The sequence below is a fragment of the Orbicella faveolata genome, unplaced genomic scaffold (assembly GCF_042242905.1).
Source record: "Orbicella faveolata isolate gen_17 unplaced genomic scaffold, um_ofav_v1 contig_1, whole genome shotgun sequence".
NCBI lineage: Eukaryota > Metazoa > Cnidaria > Anthozoa > Scleractinia > Merulinidae > Orbicella > Orbicella faveolata.
The window spans coordinates 30,017,920-30,033,494 of record NW_028301536.1 but is presented as its reverse complement, the minus strand read 5'-3'; the positions used below and the strand labels follow the sequence as shown (position 1 = coordinate 30,033,494).

The window sequence follows — 15,575 nt, the reverse complement described above, 5'->3', positions numbered from 1 at the left end:
GTAATCAGCCACACTAAATGTTAGAACAAATAAATATTAGTGCGTCGAAACATTGATTGATAATCAAATCCCTTTGAATTTAGAGTGGTTGATTAGAGCTTTTTACAGTGCCTACGGGAGCGGTAACTGACAATTTCCAAATACATCATGTAAATAGCACTTAAAATTAATAATTACAGTGAAGTACAGCTGCACAAAGTCCCCGCACGGAAATTTTCTTTTTGACATCGCATTCCGCGGGAGTGCGGTGCTCCAGGACTTGCGCACAGGAAACACGATGTTTCACACCTGTAGTTAAGACGCAAATATACTACGTCCTGCATAAAGCTATAAACTCAAAGCCTTCTTCACTACCTTATTGACAAGTTGAATCTGCCCCCTTTTGTTAAAGACCATTAAAATTTGCCCTCTTAAGTTACCTGGGCTTGAAGAAGCCTAAGTCTGGCTATTATCTTTCTTGTATTTTATCAATTTTATATCGCAAATTTGATTCAGCAAATCGTATCATTTTTTATTTCATAAGTTAAATTTAAAATGTTCTCGCATCATGATTTGTTCACTCATGATCAATTAGAGGACAGACGCATCGATGGCGTCGCTAAAATGGTTTTTGTTTGCTTGTTTCTTTGCTTGTTTCTTTATTATAGAGAACAAGTAGATTCCATTTTGCGGTGTGTCTGTTCAGTAGTTGACCACAGACGTCAAATTAAATGTGGTAAGAACATCACTGACGCACTCGGCTATCGCCACGTGTGCCACTTTTTCGTTCTTACCTTATTTTAACGTCATCAGAGATCAATTATTGAACAGACACACGGCAGCATGGAATCTATTTGTTACAGACGGCTCGCACGCTATTCCCGAGGAAAGTGAGTTGGGATAATCTCCTCGTTCATAGCACGAGTGACTGCCACGCAAGATTTTCTTGGCCAAAACCCAAGTTGAAGCTGCGACTGATTAGGGTGCGTTCCTTTGGGGTGATTTGGATCAGAATCAGTGATCCAAGATCAGTCATATTATGCTACACCAAAGGAGCGGATGAATCCACTCTGGTCACGGATTCATCGGCTCCTGTGATGCACCATGATCCGAGTGATCTTGGATTACTGATCCTGATCCATATCATCCCAAACGAACGCACGTCACCCGGACAAAACGAGGGACTTATAGGAGAAAGACGAGTCCGGAGGAGGTTGCAGAATCTTCGCAACGACAGCATTCTCGCGATGTTGTTCGTTTCACTTCGGCTAGCTTCTTTGGAAACAACTAACTGCAATAGCGTGATTTGCTGCTCATTTTAAACTTTTTATTGTTAACAGACGTTAGCTAGTATTAATTCTGTTAGACAGTAAATTCTATGAAGACTTTCTGTGCTCGAAAATGGAGCTAAAAGTTTTCTTTCATACTAGACAAAACTACGGTAGAACGCCGTTAATCCGGTCACCAACTGGCCACAAAAGTCTGGCTGTATTAATGGGGTGGCCGTATTAAAAGGGCTCTCGGATGATTGACTGAGCTTTCGTTCGGGCCAGAATAAAGTGGCCGTATTAAAGGCGGAGTCCCACTGTACATCCACACATGTATCCACCTTCATTACAGCAAAATCTAAATTCATTTCTTAATTATATCCCAGGCATCGCTCTTGCTGGTCCCAAAATTAACACTGGTGTCTAATACAATTAAATTTACACGCAAATCTTGAAACCCCAATAAAAACCCCAAAATAATGGCTTGCTATGCCAGAGAAACCTAACCACTAACAACTAACCACTGCAAGAGGAATAAGCAATCCGATATCACAAAGAAGGATTTGAAATCATGGGAAAAACTGGGCAAGTCAATTGACTTTCGACAGAAAAAAGAAATTTCAGCTGGCAATTTTATAATAAATAACTCAGTAAAATAACTATGAAAAAAAAAATGTCAAAGTAACAAAAAACAACACTAACAAACACACAAGTTAGCACAACACGACGGGCACCGTTTTCTCAGGCATCTTTTAAATATCGGTGCAAATCAAGGTTGTATGTGGCAAACAATATTTCTCTGTCCACTATGCATAGCCCTGATGTGTTATTCAAAAACTGGAAATACTATGGTCCACCGACATGTGACTAAGGCCACCTGCTTTAACCCTTAATACAAAAGAACACCACTAAGTTCTGTTTGTTACCAGTTAAATTTTCGGCGGCGCCGAAAATTTAAATGATTTCTTAGCTTATCGTGAATATTTCAGCGCATTTCTCAGATCACAGACATCGGTTAAAAAACGTGTCACTTCTCAGCTAAAAGTTTTGACCAATTCTCGACTATTTAGACTATTCATACTCCCCACTTCAGACACTCTGTAGTAGTGATAACTACAGTCAGGGAACAAAGCTTTCTATAATAGCATGTATCACCGCGGTCAGAAACCTCAGAACTATATTGTCCAAATATTGACGGAGTCAGAGGTTTCACGCAAGCAATGACGACGGCAACAGCAAGGAAAACACCTCGTAAAAGATGAATTTGGATGTTAACCGGGTATTTTACCTAGGAATTTCTCATTTATCCAGATTTATTCAGTGTATCTAACGGTTTAAGAACAAGCTCCGGTTGAACATGTCACGAAAGCGTTTCATTCCAAATAGGCCTATGGATAATCAGGCGTCGGGGTTCACGTCCTCAAAATTACAAAGAATTTGGTCACGCGGTTTGCAAAGCTGATAACTGCTCATTCAACCTATTGTTTGGCGATGGCCTCACTGCCATTTACGTTGTAGTCAAACTCGTTCCCAGAGTCTTCTCTCTGCCTCGTTTAGAGAGAGGACCCTGGGAACGAAGTTGTTTAGTAGGTTGGTCCAGCCTCCAATAAGAAGGCATGACGTTACTTACTGACGTCACGCAGCTAGCTCGGAACTTTACGCTGATTGGATAATTAGAGCTGGAAATCCTTAAGATTCGTCGCAATAACTCCCCACCCCTCTCCCCCCTTTCCGGCCCAATACCCCAAGGGGATTATGGCTAAAAGTGAAGTAAAAAGTGAAAGATTCGCAAGGACGAAATGTTGTTTCCCAGGCTAACTGGCAATTGGAAAAAGTTAAAATCTAGTAACTGCTTCACAGCTCATGTGTCCGAATCATAATCCTGTTTATCCAAAAATCGCGCATCTTTCAGCAGGTCAGTATTGTAAACAGTTAGATTATTTCCACGACAGCATCTTTGGCGGCAACACCTGATGCACAGACACATTAGAATAAGCCCCAGTAAAACAGTCACAGCAACAAAGGCCGCCAAGAAACCTGCAATACAAATGAACTATTGTGAAAAATTGTTCAACTAGAAGCAAATAACAGCCTGATTGTTTAACATAGTAAAATATAAGCCTGTCACAGGTCGAGCTGAGTCACTGCCAGTTCCTGATGTCACTTTTCATTAAGCCCTAAACACACACTGTATGTAAGTGTGACCGAAAACCCAGGTGAACTCAGATCTTTACGAGGTCGTGCGGAGAACTCAGGTGGTGAGCTACGACTGAGCGACTTTACATACCGCTTTTCCTTCCCGAAAGTAACGATCCCGCGAAAGTAACGAGCCCCAAAGGCTGCTTATTCCGAAAGTTACGAGGGTCGTTGCTGTCGGATGTTTACGAAATAACACGACTACACATACTTTTGTAGACTTCGGTCCTAACACACTTTTCTTCTTCCTCATTTCCCACACCACAAGCCTTGTCGATATCGTCAGGAATAACATCAGCTGTCTTTCTGATGAAGCAAAGCAAACCAAAATCTTTATTTCCAATGGCGATCAACGTAGCAACAACCCAATCGCGGTAGCACAAGTTATAGGAGTGCTAGAGAAGAGGGAAAGTTACAGAATGGCCAAGGTGATGGATTTAAATTCCCCAGGTCGCGGGTCTCTCTCTCTGACCACAAACTGAAGATGTTTCACGGTAGAACCCAGTTCATCTTCGTGGCCAGGCTTGTAACTAGCCAACTGGTCCGCCTCCTGCCAGTTAAGGTTGTTAACCTTGTTATGTTTAATTTAAATTATTTATCTCTAGTGTTTCAATGCAGGGTTTTGTTAGTTTTGTTACTAATTCTCTTGTCTAGGGTAAGCAAACGTTTCTTTTTTTAATCTATTTTATCTGAACCTATATTTCAAAAAAATGTCTAGTAGTCAGTTCAGAGCAGAAATATTTCAAGTTTGAGACTGCAACGGGTAACTTATACGCCATTTCCGTGTTCCTTTTACCTCTGTTTCAAAATGAGTCTTGGTGCACAACCTTTCATGTGGAGATGAGATTTTCTTGCACGTTCATGGTCTTGCAAATCAAACTCATTCGAATAATAAATACACGTAGCTTTTCACAAGCACGGAGCAAGACAATTGATTCAAACGACTACTGCATGAAACAGTAAGTGTAACAGCAGAAATTCCTTGAACATACTTTAACATTCTTTATTTCCTCACAGTTAAACGTTCCAAAGAAGCTCTACCAAAAATACTTACTTGATGAAGTCATCAAGAGGACAAAATTCTGAACAGGTCGCCAACTTGAGCTTTCTTGGCACTGAGCTTTGGCCATATCGATACATTATACGCACTGTCAGATTCTTCCTAACGTCGACATTGAAGAAAGGGAAAAATCATTATCAGTGGCAGTTCCGACAGTAATTGTGTTCAATTATCAGCCAACGTTGCACTCATTTTGAGACAAAAGGCGACTTGGAAACCGCCTGTTCTACTTACTTGTTATCATTTTCATCTGAGAAAAGTTCAATCATCACTGCACTGGAGTAAGCCGGCGCGATTCCGTCATATACATCTAAGGCACTCAGCAATGCAGAAACTGTAGTGTCGTGCTGTAAGAGTCAAGAAACAAACTGATCACAACCAAATACCGCTCAGAAACGCTGCTCCCCGCTAAAATGACAAAGCCGCCAATCACAACTCAAAGCAACTAAAGCGGTGAAAAGCGCGCGAAATGTCGCAAGAGCAAAATGACCAATTCCCTTTATGTGACGCGCCTGCAGGGAATCATGGTAGTTGTATTCATCAAAACAAATATCCAGTCCAAGATGATGAATACAACTACCATGATTCCCTTCAGGCGCATTTCATGGTGGTCTTTTCGCGAGTAGTATGTTCTGCCCCATGTTCTGATGGGTTCATTTTGGTGATGTAAGTGTTTGCTTTGATTTTGCCATACTGTGAGTAGCTTGTATAACAGCCGGGATCTACTTCTTTGCATTCTCCGCACAGCTTTGCCCTTGCATTCGCAGCTCGATAGCTACCGTGGGCTCAGCTCTTTACAGTCAGAAAAATGCCTCCGGACCACTATCTGGTAACTGTGATAACCTTGATGCAGCTGTTTAAGTTTGTTGTGCTTAGTCAAATATAATGACGTGGTGTGGGATAGAGCGGTTTTCAATCGAGTGTCGTAAAACCAAAACGTTTAAGTTTTGCTTTTAAAAGTTATCACCATCGCCAATCACAATGAATCAATCAAAACTCAAAATACATGTAGCTGAGGGGAAGCGCGGCGAAACGTGAGCGAGCGAGTCACGATTGGTTCTAATTTTACTTTTGATTGGATGACAAAGTGGCTCGAGTTCTTTTTTTTGTTGTTGTTGTTTTTTTTTTTGCTTTTGAAGCTAATCGCTCAAAGTGAGGTAAAACCAAGGCAACTGCGAATTACTTTTGACGCACAAGTGAGAACTGCTGCATTACGAAAGCCATGTAAAAAGCACTATCATAAGGTGCTTGACCAATGTCTTAAGTGCTTCATTTATCTATATAAGGACTAAGCATTAATGTAATGAGGGAAATTGAAACCCAAACATTAGGCCACTTTGGGCAAGAAGTCAGAGTGAACTGAGGACAATCATAGAAAACAAGGCAAAGATAAAACAAAAGAAATTTGTTACTTACCGCTGAATAAATATATAATTTCTTACTCGTTGGTTTGAGGTAGTCTTTCATATTGTTAACAATCGCCCCCACCAAATTACCTACAAAACAACAAACCCAAAAAGGTCAATGATTATCAACTACTTTCTTTAGTTCATGTCTCTGCTGCTATGGCGATCTAGAAGCACTACCAATGAATGAAAAGTACACTATAACAATTTACAAAACAAGCAGCAGGACGTCAGCGTAATACTTGACACGTTGTCGGGAAAACAACAGACAGAGGTTTGGGTAAGTAGTACTATTACCACTGTACCACTGTTCCCTCAGAATTTTAAAAAAAGCTTGGCAATATTTTTGGTTTTTTCAGAAATTCAAAACACTTCGAAAACTGAGATTTTGAGTCTTTACGTTCTCAGGGCGTTGAAAACGTGTAGTTGGTCACACACAATCCAAGAAATGATACAACAATTTAGTTTTTTTAAGCCATTAAAGACTGGGGGCTTTTTTGTGGTTATTAGACACCCATTTATCCACCTGTTCTGGTTGAAAGCTCCCTACAACAACGCCCAGTGAATTCTAACCAGAGGTGGCCATTGCTAATTCAACTGCACGTAGTAGCAAAATAATACCCACAACTTTAGTACATGAAATTGTAATGATGAGTAAACAATACAACTAAACAAACCTCCAGTTAACTTAGCTCTCTCTGGAGATTTGAACAGCCACATCATGTTAAAGTAGCTCAAGTTCCTCAAGCCTGCCCAAGTTGTTCCATTTGTGGACCAAGCTGGTAGCGTCAGATTGTGAGATTTCTGCCGCAGATATAAGATATACATTAAGAGAAAACACAGCTCAGAGCAGGCACAAGTAGATTCAGCACGTGGCAATCACTACAAACGACTGTCAAGCCACGCGAGATGGTCAAACATGAGTATTTACTATTTTTTCAGGCTCTTTATTGAAGAAGACGGTTAAGTCCAAGTCTCTGAATTGCGTTCTACTACATGAAGATGAGAGTTGCATGTAATGTAAAAATCTTACTTTTTACCTGTTATCTATTGGAAGACAGCCGTATAGATGACGTCATTAACATTACGTTTTGCTTCTTTATAATAAAAAAACAAGTGGATGGACGCGCGTCTGTTCAGTGACAGATCACAGAAGATGTCAAAATGCCGTAAAGACCCTCTGTGACACACTCGAATAACGGCTTGCGTGCCAATTTTTTGTTCTTTAATACCACATTTTTGACGTCACTGTGATCTATTACTGAACAGAAGCACAGCAACATGGAAATCTCTTTGTTAAACAGTATATTTGTTTGATGCAAACATATTCTAAATGACTAATGCATGTGGCATAGTTTTACGTTACAAAACAGACAAAAAACTCATAAAATACATATACATGTACCTCACAAAAAAGTGTGTCATAGATTCGGTGGGCTGTATCTACTGTTACTTTCATTTTAGCATGTGTTGAAACATATGACAGCAGTTCCTGTAAAAAAGGAAAGAGCATCAAACAGTATTGTTAGTCTTCAGAACTGGGTTAATCAAGGCATACAAATGTAACTGTACATATATACAGCTAAGGGTGTAATTTACGTGCTCATAAACTGACCAATTCTGCCTATATTGCCTATTCCACTCAAACGTTTGCCCTGTATATACTACAGTACAAGTATATTCTCCTCGGTTAAAAATAAAAATTCAGAAAATTTCAGAGACAGCAATTTGATCTATTTTGACTCTTTACAGTGCCATGTCACAATGCTGCTGCCGTTTTACTATCATTCAGGTGAAACTCAGCATAGAATATCATAGTTTATCTCATAAAAAATGTCAAGCTTTCTTGATATTTAAATTATTTGCAATGAATATTTACCTAAACTTTATGCTTAAATTCTGCTTGAAAATTCCTTATCATTCTGTTGACATAATGCTAAGAGTCTAAAATGGCGTATTCTGCATGAGATTTTGCATGCAGAATTTTTACAAGCCTCAAGCAAGTTGTAGTCAATCGACTGACTGACTGACTGACGGACGGACAGACGGGCAGATGGACAGATGGATGGACAGACCGACAGATGGACGACTGACTGACTGACTGTTGTTTGACTGATGTTTGACCTTTGCAATCTAAGTGACTGAAAACTAACTGTAACAGACACTTGTGCAATGACATCAAATTTGAATGAGAGCCCAATTCTTTTTTTCTTTTTTTTCGGGGGGGGGGGTGTGGAGGGGGTCAGGGGGGTCACTAAGAGTTTCAGGTCTTTGAGTGCTGAGAGTTGACCAAATATCTAGTCACACAACTCTCACTATTGTTTGGACCAGGCTTACCTCGTTCTGTTTGGCCATATCCAGATACTCTTTGTCTTCTTTAGACTTTGCCAAAAGTTCCAAAAGTCGAGGGCATTTGTAGTCAAATGGTCTTAGAAGCTGTAATAAGTTAGGAGATGTTTGGTTCAAGCAAACATGATCAAGCATTGTTTGGTGACCAAACATGTTGATGTGCCCAAACAGTATCAAAGATGTTTGAGTAAACAAAATGATAATTTTTACAATAATTGATCAACTGTAATGTTTGTCGATCTTCAAACATGATCAAACGTGTCCAAAAAGTGTACAAACAGTTCTTTTTAATAAGTGCTTCCATTCTAATTTAAGTGCCATGTTTGCCCCCTCTCCTAATAAGCACCCCCAATAGTGATAGTGACATCCAAGACTTTGAAACAGAATAGGATGATTACAAATTATTAAAAATGAATTATTAAGTCTGCATTCTCATCTGAAAATAATATAAAGCATTTCCATTCACATGGCCACCAGCCACGCAAATTTACCGGAACAAAAGGCAGTGTCTACAGTCATATGAAAAGAGTTCAACCTCCCACAGGATTGGTTTGGTACACCAACATGGCCACCATTTCATTGTTTTGGGACACCAACATGGCTGCCTTGATGTTATGTGAAAATGCTCTATTGAACATTTTGACTGTTAGAGCCACTTTAATTATAACAGTAAGTTTTAGAGCTAAAGTATCTTTTGTTTTTCATTAAGTACATGTATTGTTCCAGATTCAAATGCGTAACTTCAAACAAATTAAGGTTCCCATCCCATACAAGCACACCCTTTCCAATATAAGCTCCCTCCCTTGAGCTACCAAAAGTAAATTAGTGCCCTGGGTGCTAATTAAAATCAAATTATTACGTATACACCAAGTTCATCCAAAGTAGTTCAGGATTTGTTTGCATTAAAATTTGCACTGTGTTATGAAAACATATTTTATGACTGAAACAAGTAACTCACATAATCTTCCGTCCTTGGTACTACATGAACTCCAATTGGCTGCCAGTCTAAATTATCCCGCCATATCTAAAGATAGGAACATGAATGTAATAATTGAACAGAGGAACTCGGGGAGTTACTGGGTGAGTGGTTTTAACTTAAGCAAGGGCAACTCAACAAAAATCAAGTTTAAAAAGTGTGTGAGAACCTTCTTTTAGTCAAAATCTCAGTGACAGATTCCATCTATTTTACAGAAACAGTACTGAGGAGAGATGTTTACCTAACTAAAGATAAAACCCTCTTCAGTGCATGTTATTGACAAGCATGAGGTGTAGGACTGGTGTGCAACTGCAAAAAAAATTGTTATTTGCCAGTTTTGATTAACTATGTGTATCACAAAATAAACGTCACAAATCCCGAAGAATTTTTGCTGCAAAATACTCAAATGAAGTAAAAGTATTAAAAATGCATACTACAAAAGACTGCTGTGACTTGCACTATACAAGAATGCGGGGATGTTTCCTCTTACTCCCACCTTGTTATTAATAGCAATTTTTAAAAGTTGAAAAACTAAAGGGGAATAGTATCATTTATTTGACAATGATTTACTAACCTCGAGATTTTCTAGATTCAGGCAATATTGAGTTTACCTGTTTTCCATGTGGTGGATAGAGACCATTAAGCTGTGTCTGTGCACTCATTATACAACGATCCTTGTCACTACTCCGCACATAGATCTGTAAGACAATATTCAAGTTGTCGGCTAATTATAGACGTTATAAGCAAGGTATTGTGTAGCAGGCAGAAAACAAAGAAAATAACAGTACAAGGTACAAAAGGGGATGCACAAGGGGAAAATAGAAATCACCTAGCTGGAAGACCAAACAAATTCATTTTCTAGCCTCAGTTAAATCATGCGATGTGACACCACCACTAATTTTGTTTTGGCAGCAGGAAGCTACAAATTGCATGACAACTATGGCTGCATTCCCTGATAATGTGAAAATTTTAAAATAATCAGGGCTTGAAAACAGTGCTATCCAGTCGACCAGAACAAGTAGATTTTCCTGCTGAGCAATAACTTTTCATGACTGTCACTTACTCGATGGGCAAGGGCCCAAGCAAGTTGTCTGCAAACTTAATTTAAAAACTCAACTAAGATTTCCCCAGGATTAGCAAAATTTGAGAGCTGCTTGTCCAAAAGGGCAAGCTAGAATTCAAGAATTTTTTGAGCCCTGAATAATGATTTAAACATATTTGAAATAAAATTGTAAAATCACAATAGGCTTGCTTCTTTTTTGTTCCTACTGAATGGTAACCCTACACTGTAGTGGGTAGACAGATCCATTCACAAATTTATAGCTGATTAAATAAAAAAGCAATGGGAGTTATATGTTGTAGTCCACCATCCCTGGGATATGGTTGTGCCAGGTTTTAGCCCGTGGGAGTCCAGATATCCCATAGACACCCATGTTTTAGAGAACATAATTATTATTACTCCTCGTGTGCCTCAAGAGGCTCCATAACTGCTAGCCAAAAGGATTTTGGGACAATTCCCTTTTTTCTCACTTTTTGAAGTGGGAACTTTTTTAACCAACAAGTTACACTCAGAGAAACAGCCTTTACAACTGCAGTTACAAAGATTTTTCCTCTGCTTCCCCTGAACAAATTGCTGTCAAAGTCCTTTGACTGTAGAATATTTGTGACACCCTACATTGCCCAGGGAGGGTGGGGGGTAAATTGGAATGCTGTTTTTTAGTAATATAGGAAAATGAGAAAGTGTCCCAATACATTTTGGCCTGGATTGTACACAAGATATAATTGAATAACTAAATGTTTATAAAAGTTTTTCTACCTCGTTCAACAGATATGATGAATTCAGAAGCTTATACTCTGTAACATAACGATCCTTCAGAAACTTGCCAAGTTCATATTCTTGTTTCATGCCAATCTATAAAATTGGAAATAAAAGTCACAGGTAGCATGGGTTAGATCTTTTTCTTTGATCTCGTCATGTTATACACAGTGGAACCCCGCCTTAAGACCACCCCGTTAATACGGCCACCTCATCATTACAGTCACTTTATTCTGGCCGAAAAAAAAAAAAATCAGTCAGTCATTTTCTTATTTAAAGAACCCCTTTAATACGACCACCCCGTTAATACGGCCAGATTTTCATGGCCCGTTGGTGACCGGATAAACGGGGTTCCACTGTATCATTACATAACTTCTTTGTATGCCTTATTAAGCCTTCAGTTAATAATTAAAAATTACTGTACGTTGCCCACTTGTTTTGATTCTAATTGCATAACTAAAGACTTTGAAATAGAACAAAAGTATCGCAAACCTTTTCTCATTGTAATAAAGCAAACTTTAATTTTAAATAATGATAATAATCCTCTTGTCCTGAAGGGCCAGCTGGAATTTATTATAATTAAGGGTTTTTTCCAAGCCCTGTAGACATAAGCAATGAAAATGACGCATTGTAAACCACCTGCACACCTCTCACAAGGCTTAACAGGAATTACATGTAGGCTGAGAAAACAACAGGAAACAATGCAGATGAAACAGCAAACCTAGTCCTTAATACATGTACAATAGAGGTGGGTGAAACAGGGAAAGAATGAAATTACATGTTCTCAAGAGGTGTCTGCAAGCAACAGTCATAGACAAATATTATGTGGATTCAAAAAACAGTCAGCTAGCCTGAGATAGTTGTCCTGGTCCTTGAGGCCAGTAATCCTGATGCTCATCTGCTGGGAAAAAACCAACTGGAGACCGGTCACCATGACGATATACCTGAAAAGCAGATATTTAATTCCACTTAGATATTAACATGTTCTTGCATGTCAAGTTGATTAGATATAGCCTTCCAACTTGACTTTCCAAAGTGTGTTACTGTACATTCTTACTGTACCACCAACAACTTTGTAAACTTCCATATACTATGTATATACAGTTTTAGTTCAAAAGAACACCCACTGTCATCCAGGAATTACTGGCTGAATATGTGCACAATGGTTTGCGAATTACATTCCATGACTAATAATATGTTAAATAATTTGAAAGGGCCTGTACTTCTTTCACTGAAAAATCACACATTCAAAGTGTTTATGTCAAGAGTGGTCAGCATGCTGAGGACTGGTAGACAGTGATTTTGTCAGTTGCCAATGCTTATGGAGAACAAAGGGATAGTGTTATCTGCACTATCAATAGTGGCTTGATGGCTCACTGGTATATCAGTCACCTGATCAATGCAGTAAAAGGACATGTGCATGATTAGCTGAAGCACATGTAGGTATTCGTAGCGTAAGTTACATGTAAGTGAAAGTCAATGAAACTCTCGGATAATATCAATTAAAAGTTTGTTTTTTTTTAAATATGGTCATAAATTTTCTCCTCCAAACATCTGACTGCCATTTAAAGTTATTCCATTGAATGGCCATGTGGAGGGTCCCCTATACTCTTTACGTGAAGCGTGATTGGGTAATTTATTTTCTTGTAAATCGTGATTTGAAATTTATTCGTGATTCATGATTAAAGATGGTAAGATCTTTTCATGTCCACATAAACAAATATTTTATTCAAACGTGACCCGTGAATGAAGAGTTGAATTAAACAGGATTTGCAAACCATTTTGTTTTGCATGATGAATTTCCAGCTATCTTACAGTTTGAAAATGCACAAATTGTTTAGGGTTTTGACATGACATGGACTTCTTATGGATTAATAAAACTCCTAAAATAGACCACTAATGGTTTCTGAACAAATAAGATAAGACATTACGTCATCTTTTGCCGCATATGCCCAGGACAACCCTAGAAATAAAATTTCAGCGTCAAAATGATGTTTTATTGGCCAGTAACCTCTAGGTGGATATGGGGCTTCGGAGACTTTGGTATCTCTATTAAAGCAAATCTGGAGCTTATCCCGGTTAGTAATGCCCTAGCATGAAGCATCCATCACAGGGTCAACCCCCAGCATTGTTCATTGTTACCATTTATTCACCTGGGTGAAGAGAAGCACCGTGAGAGTAAAGTGTCTTGCCTAAGAACACAATGCAGTGCCCTGGCCAAGACTTTAACCTGCACTGATCAATCCAGTGTCTAGACAGTACACTAACCATCAGGCCACTGCAGCGCCTCCAAATTATCTCTATAAATCATAGATATTCCTTGCAAGTGTACCAGGTGTACTCTGTCTAAAGTACTTCTATTTGAAATTCTACTGAGGAATGTGGAAAAGCACTTAAAGGAACACATACACCAACACGACCTCATCTTCTGGAAAAGACTAGCAGTAAAGACTGTGACTTTCCAGGAGCGAAGCCACGTGTACATGTAGATTAGGACCGTTTAACCCCAGGAGCTTGAAACACTCAAACACACATTGTAATGTAATTCCAAAGAAACCAGGTCAAAGTAAAATCAATCGTTATAGCATTTATTGGAAAGGAGCGATAAATCAACAATATAGGAGTCAGGATAACAAAATAGAGATGTACTTGTGATGTGAAGTCGAAGTTATGGTTGTGGTTGTGATTGTGTGGTTCAAACTAAAAGCAACACGATACAAAAGGGTTATGTAAGCTAATACTAGCTAAGATACAAAACATAAATCAAGGATACTGATGGAACATAGATCTTAAACCATAACGACACAATTATGACTAAAGATATGTAGACTTACTTTAATCTTGCTCTTGCAAGGGTGGCAATTGGAGAAACGATAGCTTAGAATGATAGCGATGACAGCACTAGCATAAAATAGCGAGAACGTAGATGGCGCAACTAAACTGATAAAAATGTGGTGTCTCTATAGTAATTACATGATTCCAAAGGTTACATTATGAAACTTGCATTCATCACAGCAATCACAGCATGAATAGCAAAAACTTTAAAAATGTACAAAATTGTTAATGAGTAATAGTTATGTAAACAAAACAAAGAAGAAAACGAGTTACGAAAGTAACAAAGACCAGTAACAGGTTGCATTAGTTAGGAGTCAAAATTGAAATGTGACTCCCTTGGAAGTTGTACAACTAAGAGTTCAACTCATATTTAACTTTGGCAGTGTGGAATCAAGACAACCATCTGTCTTTGCAAGATGAGGAGAGGTCACAGACCTGTTTTGCGATTTAGACAAAGAGCCGAACTTGGGGGACAAAAAGCTTTATAACCAGGTTAGAAGAAGTGGAAATATTAATTCGTAAACTTGTTTTTTTACTTTTATGTGAAACTTGATCACCTCGAATTTCGTGTGAACATGAAAGAATTTTGGATATTATTTGTGATATGTGAAAAGGGTGAATATTTTCACATGGCGGAGTTTTACAAAGGGGTATAGGGGACCCTCCTTGAGCATCCTTGCTGTGCATAATTTTTCACGTCATAATGGCATGCATACACAATTATATTTGAATGCTGTGACAAACACATCTTAATGAAACGCTGGGTATATGCGCATACAGCAAATCATTACATTTGTTTCATAATTTTAAGAAAAACAGCTTATAATCTGAAATCAAAGCCTGCTTTGTTTAACAGCTCCAATATTTTAATGCAAGAAATGACCTTTCTCAGGAAATTATTTAAGGATTCCTGAGGAAAGCCTTGTGGATTGAATAGTTGCGATAACATCAAGCCATTGTGCAAAATAGAGTATGATACCCTTTGTTTAATTTCGCGTTTCGACAGCATTTATAACATAATTACCAATTTTTTTCGATGGAATCACTTTACGCTCTATTAAGCTAGCTTACATGCCCCAACAAATATTTCTCATAAGCGATTTCGTTACCGTGATATAAGATGTACGAAGAACTCTCTTCAATATAGTTTTCAATGATCGTTAAGTAACGTATAAACGGGAAAGTCAAGGAAATCTCCACGTGTACATAAGCTTAACATAGTAATGAGGTCATAGAAATTAAGCTTACATAAGCTTAATAATGGCTATTCGAATGACACCCGTACGATATTATTTATACGACTTAGTTCGCTATTCTTACAGAAGTAGAAGTGTCGTTAAATGTATACGTGACTACTTATTCTTGCTGATCCAAAATGTCATATGCATGTTAAGACGAATGAAGCTTTTCTAGTGAGTCATTCGGACATAATTCCTAGTCGAACGAATAGTAGTCATTGTGTATAGCACTTGCTTACATGTAAGACCCCTTCTCGTTTCCTTCAGAAAATGAAAAACTAATCAAGCTGGAACTAAAACCATACTCACCACATTCACCATTCGTAGTTTCTGAACTCCATATGACAATGTTGAAGCCTGTAGAAGCCATAAAAGAAAACTAAAACAACAACTGAAGTGACGTCTGCTTCCGTCCACCATTTTCAGTTTCGCACTGGACCTGTTACCAGTTT

General features: G+C 38.5%; 1 protein-coding gene across 1 annotated transcript; it reads right to left on the bottom strand.

Moving 5' to 3' along the window:
- Positions 1-1,284: 1,284 nt before the first annotated feature.
- LOC110052785 (prostatic acid phosphatase-like) lies at positions 1,285-15,575 on the bottom strand. The gene is made up of 13 exons (XM_020758956.2): positions 15,433-15,575; positions 11,902-11,994; positions 11,051-11,146; positions 9,846-9,932; positions 9,217-9,282; positions 8,247-8,345; positions 7,315-7,401; positions 6,587-6,713; positions 5,920-5,999; positions 4,738-4,850; positions 4,498-4,605; positions 3,655-3,749; positions 1,285-3,284 (listed from the first exon to the last, which is right to left on the bottom strand). The coding sequence occupies exons 1-13, from the start codon at positions 15,541-15,543 to the stop codon at positions 3,109-3,111; spliced, it is 1,338 nt and encodes a 445-aa protein (XP_020614615.2). The 5' UTR covers positions 15,544-15,575; the 3' UTR covers positions 1,285-3,108.